This window comes from Rhinoraja longicauda, chromosome 3 (genome assembly GCF_053455715.1).
Source record: "Rhinoraja longicauda isolate Sanriku21f chromosome 3, sRhiLon1.1, whole genome shotgun sequence".
NCBI lineage: Eukaryota > Metazoa > Chordata > Chondrichthyes > Rajiformes > Arhynchobatidae > Rhinoraja > Rhinoraja longicauda.
In genome coordinates, this window is record NC_135955.1 from 94,340,732 (window position 1) to 94,359,692 (window position 18,961).

The 18,961-nt window shown below is 50.8% G+C and overlaps 1 protein-coding gene across 1 annotated transcript; it reads left to right on the forward strand.

Moving 5' to 3' along the window:
• Positions 1-2,313: 2,313 nt before the first annotated feature.
• Positions 2,314-12,004, forward strand: ing2 (inhibitor of growth family, member 2). The gene is made up of 2 exons (XM_078397084.1): positions 2,314-2,497; positions 11,229-12,004. Exons 1-2 carry the CDS (start codon positions 2,362-2,364, stop codon positions 11,897-11,899), a joined length of 807 nt encoding a protein of 268 aa, XP_078253210.1. The 5' UTR covers positions 2,314-2,361; the 3' UTR covers positions 11,900-12,004.
• The last annotated feature ends 6,957 nt before the right edge of the window (positions 12,005-18,961 follow it).

The following is an 18,961-nucleotide window of genomic DNA, read 5'->3' on the forward strand; positions in this document are numbered from 1 at the left end:
AAGCTGCAAGCTAGTATATAATACAGGATTCACTCTCAGCATGCTGCAAGCCTTTGCCAGCACACACAGGATTCACTCTCAGCATGCTGCAAGCCTTTGCCAGCACACACACTCACATATTTGTGTGCATATATATATATATATATACACTGCTACAAGCTGCAAGCTAGTATATAATACAGGATTCACTCTCAGCATGCTGCAAGCTTTTTTGTTAGTCTAAATCTGTGGAATTCATTGCCACAGACGGCAGGTTCTTGATCAGTATGAGTGCCAGGTTACGGGGAGAAGGCAGGAGAATAGACAATAGGTATTTATTCACAATATGCTGGAGTAACTTAGCAGGTCAGGCGGCATCTCGGGAGAGAAGGAATGGGTGACGTTTCGGGTCGAGACCCTTCTTCAGAATAGACAATAGGTGCAGGAGGAGGCCATTCAGCCCTTCGAGCCAGCACCACCATTCAATGTGATCATGGCTGATCAGAATGGGGTTGAGAGGGAGAGACAGATCAGCCACGATTGAATGGCGGAGTAGACTTGATGAGCCGAATAGCCTAAATTTGCTGCTTTAACTGTAATCACCTTGGATTCATTTCTCCGCTTGTCAGCATTTGCTTCAGCTACTGTTTCCCACTGCTGCTGTGAATTTATTTTGCAGCTGGCAAGGATAATTAGCATTATTTATTGATGAGCTAAACTTTTCCAACTCATGCATGATCTTTTAAAAGGATAAACGACTGGAGTTATAAAGTTGCATAATCAACTAAAATCAAATTAAACTGGACTGCAAAAAAAAACCCTCACCCTATCTGTAAGGTGTATGGGCCGTTGGTGGTTTATATACCCCTGCGGCCCTGTGTGTTAGTACAGCATTCTGAAGACCTGCCGTCTAGGCTACGAACGGGGGAGCGCTGGTCTCCTCTCACTGCCGCCTAGGGGAAAGTCCCTGGACCCCACCCTCAGGGCAGCGAGTGCCCGGCCCGAGTGGGCAGAGAGGCTGGGATACAAAGCATGGCCGCTCGCTGACGGCGCCGAGACGTCCCCGGTGTGGACTGAGCGCCGAGCGGCTCCAGCCCTCGTCTCAGCAATAGTTACGCAGGTGGTGCAGCAACACTTGGTGCACCAACAGCACAGGGCTCACTCTCAGCATGCTGCAAGATTTTTTTTTTGTTTGTGTGTGTTATATATTTATACTGCTGCAAGCTTTTTGCCAGTCAGCACACTCACATATATCTGTGTGTGTGTGTATATGTGTGGGTGGGTGTATAAAATATATATTTATACTGCTGCAAGCTTTTACCTGTATATAACACAGGGCTCACTCTCAGAAGGCAGTGGAGGCCAATTCTCTGAATGCATTCAAGAGAGAGCTAGATAGTGGAGTCAGGGGGTATGGGGAGAAGGCAGGAACGGGGTACTGATTGAGAATGATCAGCCATGATCACATTGAATGGCGGTGCTGGCTCGAAGGGCTGAATGGCCTCCTCCTGCATCTATTGTCTATTGTCGCAGCAAGCTGCAAGCTTTGGCCAGCACACACACACACTGTATATATGTGTATATATACACATTGCTGCAAGCTTTTGCCAGCATATATGTGTGTGTATATACTGCAGCAAGCGGCCTATAGTTCCCAGCACTTTCCCTGCAGCCCCCTCCCATCTAACGGCACCTCTGTTGTATTTAAGGGTGGACGCGATGGGCCGAGTGTCCCCAATGAACCACGAGGACATAGAAGTGCGCAAGCGCCGAGCCGGCAGTCGCAAGCAACCCGAGTGCGCAGGCGCACAAACGGTGAAATCACATGTCGGGGGGTTTTGGTGTGGCGAGTGCGCAGGCGCGGAGGAGGTTTGCAGGGGTCACGTGTAGGAGGGATTAGTGCGATGATTGCGCAGGCGCAGGATTGCTGGGGTCACGTGAAGGAGAGGGTGGTGCGATGAGTGCGCATGCGCAGGTTTGCTGGGGTCACGTGTAGAGGGGTTTGGTGCGATGAGTGCGCAGGCGCAGGATTGCTGGGGTCACGTGTAGGAGGGGTTGGTGCGATGAGTGGGCGGGCGGGGTCAAACGTGCAGCGGGGTTGTTGCGGTCATTGCGCAGACGCGGGGTTGTTGGGGCGGGTCACGTGTCGGGAGTGTGTGTGGGCGGATCACGTGTCGAGAGTGTGTGTGTGGGCGGATCACGTGTCGGGAGTGTGTGTGTGGGCGGATCACGTGTCGGGGTGGGGTCACGTGTCGGGGGAGTTGGTACAGTCACGTGTCGGGGGTTGTGGCGGGTCACGTGTGGGGGGGGTTGGGCGGTCAGGGCGCAGCTGCTGTTCTCCCGGTGAGCGGGTGGTCGGTGCTGGCCGAGCCGGGGGGGGCGATGCTCGGGCCCGGACACGGACACAGGCCGCGGGGCTGCGGCTACGTGGAGCAATACCTGGACAGCGTGGAGGCGCTGCCCCTCGACCTGCAGCGCAGCGTGTCCCGTCTCCGCGAGATCGACACCCGATACCGCGGTGAGAGAGGGAAGGGGAAGGGGAGAGGGGAGAGGGAGGAGTGAAGGGAGAGGATGGAGGGAGAGGGAGGGAGGGAGGGAGGAGAGGGGGGGAGGGGGGTATGTGTTTGGGTGGAGTGGGAGGGGGGGGAGGGAGAGGGAGAGGGATCCGGAGGGTGGGGTGTGTTGTAGGGGGGAGGGGGAGTTGATGAATGTATTGGTGGGAGGGGGGAGGTGGTGTGAGAAGGTTCTGGTTGAGGGGGGGTAGGGTGGGTGTTGGAGGTGAGGGGGAAGTGGGGAAGGGATTGTTGCATTGGGGGGGGGGGGGGTTAGGGTATGTTGGAGAGGAAGGGAGTGGGGTGGAAGTGAGGAGAGCGGAGGGGGTGTTGTTACATTTAGGGGAGACTTGGGGTGTGTGTTGGAGATGAGGGGGTGGGTGGGGGGTGTGTGTTGGAGATGAGGGGGTGGGGTGTGTGTTGGAGATGAGGGGGTGGGGGGTGTGTGTTGGAGATGAGGGGGTGGGGGGTGTGTTGGAGATGAGGGGGTGGGTGGGGGGTGTGTTGGAGATGAGGGGGTGGGGGGTGTGTTGGAGATGAGGGGGTGGGGGGTGTGTTGGAGATGAGGGGGTGGGGTGTGTGTTGGAGATGAGGGGGTGGGGGGTGTGTGTTGGAGATGAGGGGGTGGGGGGTGTGTGTTGGAGATGAGGGGGTGGGGGGTGTGTTGGGGGTGGGGGGTGTGTTGGAGATGAGGGGGTGGGGGGTGTGTGTTGGAGATGAGGGGGTGGGGGTGGGTGGGGGGTGTGTTGGAGATGAGGGGGTGGGGGGTGTGTGTTGGAGATGAGGGGGTGGGGGGTGTGTTGGAGATGAGGGGGTGGGGGGTGTGTGTTGGAGATGAGGGGGTGGCGGGTGTGTGTTGGAGATGAGGGGGTGGCGGGTGTGTGTTGGAGATGAGGGGGTGGCGGGTGTGTGTTGGAGATGAGGGGGTGGCGGTTGTGTGTGTTGAAGGTGGATGGAAGGGGCATTAGAGGGGGGAGTACATCTCTATACACTTTATTGCACCAGTTTACAATGTTAAAGGCAGTGGAGGCTAATTCTCTGAATGCATTCAAGAGAGAGCTAGATAGAGCTCTTAAGGATAGCGGAGTCAGGGGGTATGGGGAGAAGGCAGGAACGGGGTACTGATTGAGAATGATCACATTGAATGGCAGTGCTGGCTTGAGGGGCCGAATGGCCTCCTCCTGCACCTATTGTCTATTGTCTAAAAGATATTTAAAAGGTCATTCAAATGCTTTTTTCTAGAGAAGAATAAATAGTTTGTTTAATTGTTTGGCATGTATAATTTGCATTCTGGTCATACAGCACAGAAACAGGCCCGTCAGTGTAATTAGCCCATGCTGACCTAGATGCCCCCCATCTAAGCTAGTCTGTGTTGCTTACATTTGGCTCATATCCCTCTCAAGCTTTCCTATCATTAGGAAGAGGAAAAAAACTGCAGATGCTGGTTAAAATCAAAGGTAGACACAAAATGCTGGAGTAACTCAGCGGGTCAGGCAGCATCTCTGGAGAGAAGGAATGGGTGACGTTTCGGGTCGAGGCCTCTTCGTCAGTCTGAAGAGGGGTCTCGACCCGAAACGTCACCCATTCCTTCTCTCCCGCGATGCTGCCTGACCTGCTGAGTAACTCCGGCATTTTGTATCTACCTTTCCGATCATTACAATACAATACAACAATACAATATATCTTTATTGTCATTGTACCCAGGGGTACAACGAGATTGGGAATGCGCCTCCCATACGATGCAGTAATTTAGACAACAGTAACCCAACAAAACAATTGTAACAGTTTTAGACAGGGTAAAGTGCAAGTTGATCTATGTGTTGTGACCATCCGGCTCAGCAGGACCGGTTCATAGCAGCTATGGCCCTGGGGATGAAGCTGTTCCTGAGTCTGGAGGTGCGGGCGTTGAAGGCCTTGTATCGTCTGCCCGATGGAAGGAGTTCGAACAGACTGTTGCAGGGGTGTGAAGAGTCTTTGTGGATGCTGGTGGCTTTTCTGAGGCATCGTGTGTTGTAGATGCCCTCCAAGTCTGGTAGCTGTGTTCCGATGGCCCTCTGAGCTCTATGGACTACCCGCTGTAGAGCTTTCCTTTCTGCCTCCGTGCAGTTAGTTAGAAACTAATCAGAAAACATGCAATCTGACCAATTGCCAGTCTATTAGCCTCATCTCCACCACTGGAAAAACCTTTCACTATATTTTATAGTATTTTATATTTTATAGAAACTATAAAATTGGCCTCCACTGCCTTCTGAGGTAGAGAATTCCACAGATTTACAACTCTCTGACTGAAAAGGTTTTTCCTCATCTCAGTTCTAAATGGCCTACCCCTTATTCTTAAACTGTGGCGCCTTGTTCTGGACTCCCCCAACATTGGGAACATGTTTCCTGCCTCTAACGTGTCCAACCCCTTAATAATCTTATACGTTTCGATAAGATCTCCTCTCATCCTTCTAAATTCCAGTGTATACAAGCCTAGTCGCTCCAGTCTTTTAACATATGACAGTCCCGGGAATTAACCTAGTAAACCTACGCTGCACGCCCTCAATAGCAAGAATCTGTGAAACTCATTGCCACAGAGGCAAAGATAGACAAATTCCCGATTAGAGCGAGTGTCAAGGTTTATGGGGAGAAGGCAGGAAAATGGGATGAGGAGGCAAGGATCGGCCACGGTTGAATGGCAGAGTAGACTCGATTGGCCGAATGGCCTAATTCTCCTATAACTTATGAAGAGGTAACATGTTTGGCAGTCACAAAATGCTGGAGTAACTCAGCGGGTCAGGCAGCATTTCGGGAGAGAAGGAATGGGTGACATTTCGGGTCGAGACCCTTCTTCAGACTGATGTCAGGGGAGGGGGCGGGACAGAGATAGAATGTAGTCGGAGACAGGAAGACTAGTGGAGAACTGGGTAGAGGGAGGAGATAGCGAGGGGAAGTAGGGACTATCTGAAGTTTGAAAAATATATGGCAGTATATATCTATTTTAAAACTCGTTTGTTATCTTGTTTGTGACTGAACTTCAGCCAAAATGGTACAAGATAGCATGACAATTGTAGGCCCACCTTACTCACCATTGTCAATTTAGTGATAATGCAAGTAGTTTTATTAAAATCAGTGTTATATTTTTAAAGTTATTCACATTTTTAAGTTTAAAAGGAGGGGAGGGGGAGGAGGGAGGTGGGAGTGGGGGAGAAGGGAGAGGGGAGGGGGGGTTGAGGGGAGGGGGGGGTTGAGGGGAGGGGGGGGGGGAGGAGAGGGTGCTGCACCAATGCAGGAGAGGTTTGGGCCCAACGGGTCCACCTGGTCTAGTATTATATATATCACACACATGGCAGTGTTTCATTGATTAGTAACATTGATATGGTTGAGATTGGGGAGAGTCGCTCCCTGCAGCTCCAGAGATCCGAGTTCGATCCTGACCTCGGGGGTTGCACCTTCTCCCTGTGACCACGTGGGTTTCCTCCGGGTGCTCCTATTTCCTCCCACATCCCAAAGTGGTGCTGGCCTGTAGGTTAATTGTCCCTCTGTAAAATTGCTACTGGTGTGCAGGTAGTGGATGAGGGAGTGGGATATCATAGAACTTGTGTGAACGGGTGATCCCGACATGGGACGTAATCCCGAGGCTCCTTAAGGCGCTGGTCAGGCCGCATTTGGAGTAGTTGTGTGCAGTCTTGGGCCCCATATCTGAGGAAGGATGTGCTGGCTCTGGAGAGGGTCCAGAGGAGGTTTACGAGAACGATCCCAGGAACGAGTGGGTTAACATATGATGAGCGTTTGACAGCACTGGGCCTGTACTCGCTGGAGTTTAGAAGGATAAGGGGGGACCTCATTGAAACGTACAGAATAGTGAAAGGCCCAGATAGAGTTGATGTGGAGAGGATGTTTCCACTAGTGGGAGAGTCCTGCACTAGTCTCAAGAAGGAGATGAGGAGGAATGTCTTTAGTCAGAGGGTGGTGAATCTGTGGGATTCATTGCCACAGAAGGCTGTGGAGGCCAAGTCAGTGGATATTTTTAATGCAGAGATAGATAGATTATTGATTAGTACGGGGGTTAGGAGGGAGAGATAGATCAGCCATGATTGAATGGTGGAGTAGACTTGATGGGCCGAATGGCCTAATTCTTCTCCTATCACTTACGGTGGCGCAGCGGTAGAGTTGCTGCCTTACAGCGAATGCAGCGCCGGAGACTCGGGTTCCATCCCGACTATGGGCGCCGTCTGTACGGAGTTTGTACGTTCTCCCCGTGACCTGCGAGGGTGGGTTTTCTCCGAGATCTTCGGTTTCCCCCCACACTCCAAAGACGTGCAGGTTTGTAGGTTAATTGACTGGGTAAAATGTAAAAAATTGTCCCTAGTGTGTGTGTAGGATAGTGTTAATGTGCGGGGATCGCTGGGCGGCGCGGACTCGGTGGGTCGAAGGGCCTTTTTCCGCGCTGTATCTCTAAATCTAAAAAAAACCTTATGGCTCTGGGTCTGTTTCCATGTTGTATCTTTAAAACCAAACTATTTTCCCATCTCCACCCCTTTCTGCACTGTTCCCTCCACAACTCTCTGGTCAACACGTCCTTTCCCACCCGAACCACCCCCTCCCCAGGCACTTTCCCCTGCAACCGCAGGAGATGCAACACCTGTCCCTTTACCTCCCCCCTCTACTCCATCCAAGGACCCCGACAGTCTTCAGGTGAGGCAGAGGTTCACCTGCACCCCCTCCAACCTCATCTACTGTATCTGCTGTTCCAGGTGTGGACTCCGGTACATCGGTGAGACCAAGCGCAGGCTCAGCTCAGTCTGTCTTAACCAACCTGATCTCCCGGTGGCTCAGCACTTTAACTCCCCGTCCCATTCCAATCTGACCTTTCTGTCCTGGACTCCATTGTCAGAGTGAGGCCCAGCGCAAATTGGAGGAACAGCACCTCATATTTCGCATGGGCAGCTTACACCCCAGCGGTATGACTTCTAACGTTGACTTCCCTAACTTCAACATCAAGCTTTCCCCCTCTCTCTCTCTCTCTTTCTCCCCCTCTCTCTCTCTCTCTCTCCATCCTCTCCCCTTCCCAGTTCTCCGACCAGTCTTACTGTCTCCGACTATATTTTATCTCTGTTTGCTCTGTTCTCCCAACTAGCAATGATCTATTCTACATTTTCCTTGATCCTGTTTTCACACCTTACACTTCCTTTTCTATACACTTCCTTACTTCTGTCCCGCCCACTCCCCTGACATCACTAAAGAACGATCTCGATCTGAAAAGCCACCCATTCCTTCTCTCTCCAGAGATGCTGCCTGTCCCGGCTGAGTTACTCCAGCATTTTGTGCCAATTGTTCAAACTAATCATTTAACTTGGTTAAGAGCAAAGTGAAGCGTTTTGTAATGTAGGGCCCTGGGGAAAGTTGCAGAACAGAGAGATCCAGGGATCAAAATAGACAATAGGTGCAGGAGGAGGCCATTCGGCACTTCGAGCCAGCATCGCCATTCAATGTGATCATGGCTGATCATTCTCAATCAGTACCCCGTTCCTGCCTTCTCCCCATACCCCCTGACTCCGGTATCCTTAAGAGCTCTATCTAGCTCTCTCTTGAATGCATTCAGAGAATTGGCCTCCACTGCCTTCTGAGGATCCAAGTGCATGGTTGCTTGAAGGTCACAGTTAGAGAGGGTTGTGAAGGGGGAGTGCGGCATGCTTGTCTTCATCGGATGGACGATGGAGTACAAGCTTGGGATGGCATGGTGGCGCAGCGGTAGAGTTGCTGCCTTGCAGTGTTGGAGACCCGGGTTCCATCCCGACTACGGGTGCTGTCTGTACAGAGTTTATACGTTCTCCCCGTGACCTGCGTGCGTTTTCTCCGAGATCTTCGGATTCCTCCCAGACCTCAGTCAGAAGAAGGGTCTCGACCCGAAACGTCGCCCATTCCTTCTATCCTGAGATGCTGCCTGTCCCGCTGAGTTACTCCAACATTTTGTGTACACCTTCGATTTTAACCAGCATCTGTAGTTTCTTTCCTACGTACTTTGGCTGAAAGGTCTGTTTTCCCGGCTGTGTAACTCTGACTCTGTGACATCATTCTGAAGTCTATCGAGATGAGTCGGTGAATTGTAGGCAATTAAAATATTTTGCAATTTTCTCACTGCTGCAGGCTCCAATTTTTATTCCGTAAAGGCTTCTGTTATCGGACTTTGTAGCGGACCATCCATTAGCTAGGGTACTGTCCCGATTCACCTCTACCCCAATGCGGACATTGGCACTGTTAGGCTACAGTGCCGAGAATCTTTATTCTGCACTCTGTCTTTTGTTTCACTTTAATGGTTCATGGTATTTAATGTGTCACAGGTACAGTGAAATTCATTATTGTATGCAGATCAGCACAAGTATCGCCATACATAAGCATAGGGGAAAAAAACTGCAATGCTGGTTTAAATCGAAGGTAGACACAAAATGCAGGAGTAACTCAGCGGGACAGGCAGCAACTCGGGAGGAAAAAAAGGAATAGGTGACATTTCAGTCCGAGACACTAAGCCTAAACTATTTGGTTCACTTTGCTAAAGAGTTTTGCTAATCTGGTATAATTGGGCATTTGGCCAAGCTAATATGTAATGACAATAAATCTGTTTCTGCTGCCTGGCGTTTCTGTTTAAATCTGTTTCTGCCTGCCTGGTTACAGCTACAGGGTGAGGTTGTACAGACTTGGAAAGTCCTAATAGAAATACAGATGCCAAAATGACTTACGATGCTTCGACTTACGATATTTCCACTTTACGATGGCGCAAAAGTGATACACATTCGGCACGGTAGAGTTGCTGCCTTACAGCGAACGCAGCGCCGGAGACCCGGGTTCCATCCTGACTATAGGTGCTGTCTGTACAGAGTTTGTACGTTCTCCCCGTGACCTGCGTGGGTTTTCTCCGAGATCTTCGGTTTCCTCCCACACACCAAAGACGTGCAGGTTTGCAGGTTAATTGGCTTGGCAAATGTAAAAATTGTCCCCAGTGGGTATAGGATAGTGTAAGTGTGCGGGGATCGCTGGTCGGTGCGGACCCGTTGGGCCGAAAGGGCCTGTTTCTGCGCTGTATCTCTAAACTAAACATGCAGTGGAAACCGCAGGTTAGGTGGCTATGATGTTTGGTAGGTTATGCGTATTAAATGCATTTTCGACGTACGATATTTTCAATTTACGATGGGTTTATCGAGGAGCAGCTGTATATAAATTCATGAGAGGCCTGGAGAGGATAGGATAGATTCAGTATCTTTCCCCAAGCTGGAAATGTGTAACACTAGGGGGCATGTGTACAAGGTGAAGGAGGAGGTTTGATGGCAATGTGTGGGGCATGTTTTTGCACAGAGGCGGGGGCGTGGAACGCACTGCCAGCAGTGGTGGAGGCAGATACAAGAGGGGAGTTTAAGAGGCTTTTAAGATAGGCACACGGATATGGATCATGTACAGGCAGAGATTTTTTAGATTTAGATATACAGCGCAGAAACAGGCCCTTCGGCCCACTGGGTCCACACCGACCAGCGATCCCCGCACACTAACACTATCCGATACCCACTATGGACAATTTTTACATTTGCCCAGCCAATTAACCTACATACCTGCACGTCTTTGGAGTGTGGGAGGAAACCGAAGATCTCGGAGAAAACCCACGCAGGTCACGGGGAGAACGTGCAAACTCCGTACAGACAGCACCCGTAGTCAGGATGGAACCCGGGTCTCCGGCGCTGCATTTGCTGTAAGGCAGCAACTCTACCGCTGCGCCACCGTGACCGCCCTTTAACTTGTTTAACTTGTTCAGTTTAACTGGGCATGACATTCGGCACAAACATGGCTCTCGGAGCCTGTTGCTGTTCCATGTTAATATAATACATTTTCACAGCTTTTAAAAGCACATATTGAAAAGGGTCTTGTTCTTTGCTGTGTCTGTGCGCTGGAAATAGCTGCGACTCTGGTTTCTTGAAGTGGAAAATTATTTTATTTTCGAGCATTGAAGGTAGCAGGCAGTGAAGAAAGCCAATGGAATGTTGGCCTTCACAACAAGAGGAGTTGAGTATAGGAGCAAAGAGGTCCTTCTGCAGTTGTACAGGGCCCTAGTGAGACCGCACCTGGAGTACTGTGTGCAGTTTTGGTCTCCAAATTTGAGAAAGGATGTTCTTGCTATTGAGGGCATGCAGCGTAGGATTAATGGGTTAATTCCCGGAATGGCAGGACTGTCATATGTTGAAAGACTGGAGCGACTAGGCTTGTATACACTGGAATTTAGAAGGATGAGAGGGGATCTTATTGAAACGTATAAGATTATTAAGGGGTTGGACACGCTAGAGGCAGGAAACATGTTCCCAATGTTGGGGGAGACCAGAACAAGGGGGCCACAGTTTAAGAATAAGGGGTAGGCCATTTAGAATGGAGATGAGGAAAAGCTTTTTCAGTCAGAGAGTTGTGAATCTGGAATTCTCTGCCTCAGAAGGCAGTGGAGGCCAAGTCTCTGAATGCATTCAAGAGAGAGCTAGATAGAGCTCTTAAGGATAGCGGAGTCAGGGGGTATGGGGAGAAGGCAGGAACGGGGTACTGATTGAGAATGATCAGCCATGATCACATTGAATGGTGGTACTGGGTCGAAGGGCCGAATGGCCTCCTCCTGCACCTATTGTCTATTGTAGCAGCACGTTAATTCCTTTTTTGAAAACGCACCTCTTTATTTCCTCCTTCCAGAAGTTCTCAAGGAGCTGGACGATGCTTACGACAAATACAAGCAAGAGTTGGATGGTGCCCAGAGGAAACGGTTGCTGCAGCATTTGCAGATGGCCTTAATTACCAGCCAGGAGCTGGGCGACGAGAAGATTCAGATCGTCTCGCAGATGAGCGAGCAGGTGGAGAACTGTGCGCGGCAGATGGAGAGCCACTCGGATTGCTTCGAGGAGCCGAGCGAGCCAGACAAGCCGGTGGAGAAGGCCAAAGTCCCGGAGGCCCCCCCGGTGGAGCGGCCCTCCAGGCGGCCGCGCCGGCAGAAGATCAGCGAGAACCGTGAGCTGTGCCACCCGGCGGCCAACGAGGTGGAGGAAGGGGACGAGCTGCCCAAGGAGAAGAAGTCCAAGTCGGCCAAGAAGAAGCGCACCAAGGCCAGGCCCGAGCGGGAGATCTCCCCCATTGACTTTCCCATCGATCCCAACGAACCCACCTACTGCCTCTGCAACCAGGTCTCCTACGGCGAAATGATCGGCTGCGATAACGAGGAATGCCCCATCGAGTGGTTTCACTTCTCTTGCGTGGGATTGACGTACAAGCCCAAGGGCAAGTGGTACTGTCCAAAATGCAGGGGCGACACTGAAAAGACAATAGACAAATGCATAGAAAAATCCAAAAAAGAGAGGAGGTCAAGATAGAGCTTGCCTCCCATTTTAACATTTTCATACCTGTATCATGTAAAAGCATATTGGCTTCAATTGTATGTGGAACTATGCAATTTTTACTGTAGTATTAAACATTGCTGAATTTTCACATGTATTTGCACTCGTTCACAACATCTGCAGTTCCGTCCTGTGCATTTTGTCTCCACGGCAAAATCTCCTCCAGGTATGTCTACTTTGAAGAATTTCTCTTTTAGTTTAGTTTAAAGATACAGCTTGGAAACAGGCACTTCGGCCCACCGAGTCTACGCCGATCAGCGATCTCCATACATTAGCACTAACCTACACACACACACACACACACATTTAGAAACATGGAAAATAGGTGCAGGAGGAGGCCATTCGGCCCTTCGAGCCTGCGCCGCCATTCAATATGATCATGGCTGATCATCCAACTCAGTATCCCGTACCTGCCTTCTCTCCATACCCCCTGATCCCTTTAGCCACAAGGGCCACATCTAACTCCCTCTTAAATATAACTAATGAACTGGCCTCAACTACCTTCTGTGGCAGAGAATTCCACAGACTCACCACTCTGTGTGAAGAAATGTTTTCTCATCTCGGTCCTAAAAGACTTCCCCCTTATCCTTAAGCTGTGACCCCTGGTTCTGGACTTCCCCAACATCGGGAACAATCTTCCCGCATCTAGCCTCTCCAACCCCTTAAGAATTTTATATGTTTCTATAAGATCCCCCCTCAGTCTTCTAAATTCCAGCGAGTATAAGCCTAGTCTATCCAGTCTTTCTTCCTGCCATCCCAGGGATTAATCTGGTGAACCTTCTCTGTACTCCCTCTAAGGCTAGAATGTCTTTCCTCAGATTAGGAGACCACATACACACACATTTACACATACACACATGGGCAACACACATTGCCGCACTGGTGGGTAAGGCAAAGCAGTGCCTTTACCACCTTAGGCAGCTGAGGAAATTCAGAGTGTCTCTGAGGATCCTTCATTGCTTCTACTCTGGGGCTGTAGAGAGCATCCTATCCGGCAACATTACAGTCTGGTTTGGGAACAGATCTGCCCAGGACAGGATGGCCCTGCAGAGAGTAGTGTGTTCGGCAGAACGCACCATGGGAACTACACTCGCCCCCCTGCAGGACCTATACATCAGGAGGTGCAGATCGAGAGCAAGTAAGATTATGAGGGACCGCTGCCACCCCAGGAACGGACTCTTCCAGATGCTCCGGTCAGGCAAACGCCTCCGCTGTCACGCTGTGAAAACAGAGAGGATGAGATGGAGTTTCTTCCCACAGGCCATCAGGACTGTTAACTTTTATAACTCCAGGGACTAAATTCTGTCTTCTCTGTATTAACTTTTATTTATATGCTGTAACTGTAATTCTTTTTTGTTTGCACAATCCGCAGGCATTGCCAGTTTCATTTCACTGCACATCGTGTATGTGTATGTGACAAATAAACTTGACTTGACACACACATTTAGACACACATACATACACATTTACACACACACACACACACACACACACACACAAGGGACAATTTACAATTTTTACCGAAGCCAAATTACCCGACAAACCTTTACATCTTTGGAGTGTGGGAGGGAACAGGAGCACCCGGAGAAAACCCACGCCATCGCAGGGAGAACGTGCAAACTCCATACAGACCATGCCCATGGTCAGGATGGAACCCGGGTCTCTGGCGCTGTAAGGCAACAACTCTACTACTGCTGCTGCACCACCACTTGTCTTAGTTTTTGTTTTCAATCTCTTACCTCGACGGAGATGTGATTTTTCTCCGTGTCGTATCTCCGTCCCCACTGCGGCCGAACATCGAGGAGTTGGCGGCCTTTCCTGGAGAACGGCCCGGCGCTTCAAGCCACGGGCGTGGCGCGGACTTTAACGTCGCGGAGCTGCGATCCTTTGCCGAGGATCGACTGGAGAGCTCCACAGGGCGCGGGGCCTGTGGACTTTAACACCGTGAAGCCCGCGGTCTCTGGTGAGATGAGGCCGACTCGGGAGCTCCACACAGCGGAGAGAGTTTCAACCGTCCCGACGCGGGGAGTTTCGATCGCCCCGACGCGAGGGCCTCAGACAGTCGGCAGCGGCGACTGCAGACGGTTCAACAGCCCCGACCGCGGGTGAACAAAGAGGAAGCTGATTGAACTTTATTACCTTCCATCACAGTGAGGAATGTGGAATCCACTGTGGTGGATGTTTATGTTACATTTTACTTTATGTGGCTGTGTGTCTTGTTTCTTTTCACGTAGTGTGGCTGTCTGGTCACTCAAATTTCACTGCACCTTAATTGGTACATGTGACAATAAATTGATCCTGAATCTATTATCAGAAACACAAATGACGGAGGAGCTGGAGGAAATCCACATTAGGCAGGGAAAAGTTTCGGGTAGACTGATGGGACTGAAGGCTGATAAATCCCCAGGGCCTGATGGTCTGCATCCCAGGGTACTTAAGAAGGTAGCTCTAGAAATTGTGGACGCATTGGTAAACATTTTCCAATGTTCTATAGATTCAGGATCAGTTCCTGATTGGAGGGTAGCTAATGTTATCCCACTTTTTAAGAAAGGAGGGAGAGAGAAAACGGGAAATTATAGACCAGTTAGTCTGACATCAGGGGTGGGGAAGATGCTGGAGTCAATTATAAAAGCCACAGTTTAAGAATAAGGGGTAGGCCATTTAGAACGGAGATGAGGAAGAACTTTTTCAGTCAGAGAGTGGTGAAGGTGTGGAATTCTCTGCCTCAGAAGGCAGTGGAGGCCAGCTCGTTGGATGCTTTCAATAGAGAGCTGGATAGAGCTCTTAAGGATAGCGGAGTGAGGGGGTATGGGGAGAAGGCAGGAACGGGGTACTGATTGAGAGTGATCAGCCATGATCGCATTGAATGGCGGTGCTGGCTCGAAGGGCTGAATGGCCTACTCCTGCACCTATTGTCTATTGTCTATAAATTGCGGAGCATTTGGATAGCAGTAACAGGATCGTTCTGAGTCAGCATGGATTTACGAAGGGGAAATCATGCTTGACTAATCTTCTGGAATTTTTTGAGGATGTAACTAGGAAAATTGACAGGAGCCGGTGGATGTGGTGTACCTCGACTTTCAGAAAGCCTTTGACAAGGTTCCACATAGGAGATTAGTGGGCAAAATTAGAGCGCATGGTATTGGAGGTAGGGTACTGTCATGGATAGAAAGTTGGTTGACAGACAGAAAGCAAAGAGTGGAGGATAAATGGGTCCCTTTCAGAATGGCAGGCAGTGACTAGTGGGGTACCGCAAGGCTCGATGCTGGGACCGCAGCTGTTTATAATATACATGAATGACTTGGATGAAGGGATTAAAAGTACCAGTAGCAAATTTGCAGATGATACAAAGCTGGGTGGCAGTGTGAACTGTGAGGAAGATGCTATGAGGTTGCAGGGTGACTTGGACAGGTTGTGTGAGTGGGCGGATGCAGCGACCCTCTGTGGCTCCGGTTTCAACATACTAGGAGCATGGAGAACCAGCTGGGAACAGACATCGCCACCTCCTCGATTCACTGTCGCACACCGAACACCACAGCCCCACCCGGCTCGGACACGCCCCGCAAAGAGTGGGTCGCCCTGAACCGGCTCCGCACAGGGGTCGGCCGGTTCGACGCCAACATGCATCGTTGGGGGTTGCGTCCATCAGCAGCCTGCGTGTGTGGAGCAGACCAGCAAACAGCGCAGCACGGCATGTCCGACTGCACTGTCCTCCGTCCCCCTGGTGGAGGGGTAGACCTCACGGCCCTCGACAACAGCACATTGCACTGGCTACGGCGCCTGGAGGGGGTTACATAACCTGTACTACCTCAAACGCAAGAAGAAGGAGAATTTATCTCCATTGCCTTTCAATATGTTTAATTACTCTTGCAATGAGTGGAAGTTGAGTTCAGAAATATGAGGCTTCCCCCCCCCCCCCCCACACACACAATCAGTCTGAAGAAGGGACCACCGGGTGGCGCCGTCAGCGATGGCAGCCTCGCCAATGGTCTGTCTGTCTTTTATCCTTTTTTGTTATTTTTAGTGTGTTTTAAAACGTTTGTGTGAATGTTCTCTGGTTTGTTTTATGGGGGGGGGGGGGGGGTCAGGGGAAACCTTTTTTCAATCTCTTACCTTGCCGGAGATGCGATTGTTTTCCAGATCGTATCTCCGGTCGCTCTGCGGCCTAACATCGTGGAGCTGGCGGCCTTGCCTGGGGACTGACTTTGAGCCCCACCACGGGGCCGTGGACTTACCATCGGAGCCTGCGATCCCTTGCCTGGGATCGACGCTCCAACAACGGCCTGCGGATTCCAACATCGAGGAGCTCGCCGTCTCGGGTAGAGACTGATGTCAGGAAGCTCCAAAGTTGCAGGAGGTTCGACCAGCCCCGACCCGGGGTCCGATCGGCCGGCGCGGGGGACCTTAAATCCCCCCACGATGTGGGAGCTTGATCGCCCGACGCGGAGGCCCCGACCGCCAGCTTCTGGAGCCAAGATCGTCCCGTTAACGCAAGGCTCGAGGCCCCCGACCACGGGAGGACAAAGAAGGGAAGAGATTGAACTTATTTTCGCCTTCCATCACAGTGAGGAATGTGGAGGAGTCACTGTGGTGGATGTTCACGTCAAAATGTATTTTGTGCGTCCTGTTGCTTTTTATTGGTATGACTACGGCAAATCCAATTCCTTGCATGTTGCAAAACATACTTGGCTAATAAAGTATGATTATGATGGGCCGAATGGCCTAATTCTACTATCACTTTTGAAGATTTCACCACCTGCTGTCCCTTGTATAGGTGTCGTAGTCGTAGAGTCTTGCAACAAAGTATTGATAACCTTCTTTAGGCCCAGTGTCAGAGCCAGCGTGGAAACAGGCCCTTTGGCCCAACTCGCCCACACCGACCAACGTGACCCATCTACACCAGTCCCATCTGCCTGCGTTTGGCCCGTATCTGTCTAAACCTGTCCTATCCATGTACCTGTCTAAATGTTTCGCTAGTACCTGTCCCAACTATCTTGTTCCAGACACCCACCACCCTTTGTGTGAAAAGGCTGCCCCTCAGATTCTTATTAAATCTTTCCCCACACCCCTCACCTTAAACCCAAGTCCTCTGGTCCTTGATTCCCCTACTCTGGGCACAAGACTGTGCATCTACCCGATCTATTCCTCGCATGGTTTTGTACACCTCTATAAGATCACCCCTCCTCCTCCTGCGCTCCAAGGAATAGAGACCCAGCCTGCTCACCCTCTCCCTTTTGCTCAGCCCTCATTCAGTATCTCAATTACAGGTTGTTTGGAATAAATAGTACTTATCTGGTAATCAAAAGATACTAACGTCCGCCGTGACGTGGAGCTCTTCTTCCGTCGCCTCCGAGCCTTTTTCCATGGGAAGGAGTTCTCACCCCCCAGTGATGACCCCTTCTCCCGTCTCCAGCGGACCCCGTCCTCATGGACCTCCCCGGTTGGCCAACTACCCTCACTAGAACTTTAATCATCCACCAACATTTCCGTCACCTACAACGCGACCCCACCACTGGCCACATCTTCCCATCCCCTCCCCTTTCTGCGTTCCGCAGAGACCATTCCCTCCGTATCTCCCTGGTCCACTCGTCCCTTCCTATCCAAACCACCCCATCCCCAGGCACTTTCCCCTGCAACCCCATGAGATGCAACACCTGTACCTTTACCTCCCCCCTCAACTCCATCCAAGGACCCAAACAGTCTTTCCAGATGAGACAAAGGTTCACCTGCACCTCCTCCAACCTCATCTATTGCATCCGCTGCTCTAGATGTCAACTTATTTACATCGGCGAAACCAAACGCAGGCTCGGCGATCGTTTCGCTCAACACCTTCACTCAGTCCGCCTTAACCAACCTGATCTCCCGGTGGCTGAGCACTTCAACTTCCCCTCCCATTCCCAGTCTGACCTTTCTGTCATGGGCCTCCTCCAGTGCCATAGTGAGGCCCAGCGGAAATTGGAGGAACAGCACCTCATATTTCGCCTGGGCAGTTTGCAGCCCAGTGGTATGAACATCGACTTCTCCAACTTTAGATAGTTCCTCTGCCCCTCTCTTCCTCTCCCCTTCCCAGATCTCCCTCTATCTTCCTGTCTCCACCTATATCCTTCCTTTGTCCCGCCCCCCTGACATCAGTCTGAAGAAGGGTCTCGACCTGAAACGTCACCCATTCCTTCTCTCCTGAGATGCTGCCTGACCTGCTGAGTTACTCCAGCATTTTGTGAATAAATACTAACAGTGATAATTGGTTCGGAAAGCAGGTAGTTCTGTATTTCAACACCATGCGTACAATGCAAATGGATAGTTTTTATTTCAATATTTGTGGGAATTCTCGGGCATAGAATTTACAAGATTTAATCTTTCTTTGGGAACAGGTTCCATCCAAGACCACAAGAAACTGCAGAGAGCTGTGGACGCAGCCCAGACCATCACACAAACCAACCTCCCTTCCATTGACTCTATCTACACCTCACACTGCCTCGGCAAGGCCAGCGGCATAATCAAGGACCAGTCTCACCCCGGCCACTCTCTCTTCTCCCCTCTCCCATCGGGCAAGAGGTACAGAAGTGTGAAAACGCACACCTCCAGATTCAGGGACAGTTTCTTCCCGGCTGTTATCAGGCAACTGAACCATCCTACCACAACCAGAGAGCAGTGCTGAACTACTATCTATCTCATTGGTGACTCTAGGACTATCTTCGATCGGACTTTACTGGACTTTATCTTGCACTAAATGTTATTCACCACCATTCCCTTTATCAAGGCTGGCACGGTGGCACAGCGCTGGAGTTGCTGCCTTGCAGCCCCATAGATCCTGCATTCGATCCTGACTAAGGGTGCTGTTGTACGCAGTTTGTACGTTCTCCCCGTGACCTGCGTGAGTTTTCTCTGGGATCTCCGGTTTCCTCCCGCACTCAAGGCGTACAGGTTTGTTGGCCAATTAGGTTTGTATAATTGCAAATTGTCCCTCGTGCGTGTTGGACCGTGTTAGTGTGCGATGATCACTGGTCGGCGCGGAATCGGTGGCCCAAAGGGCCCGTT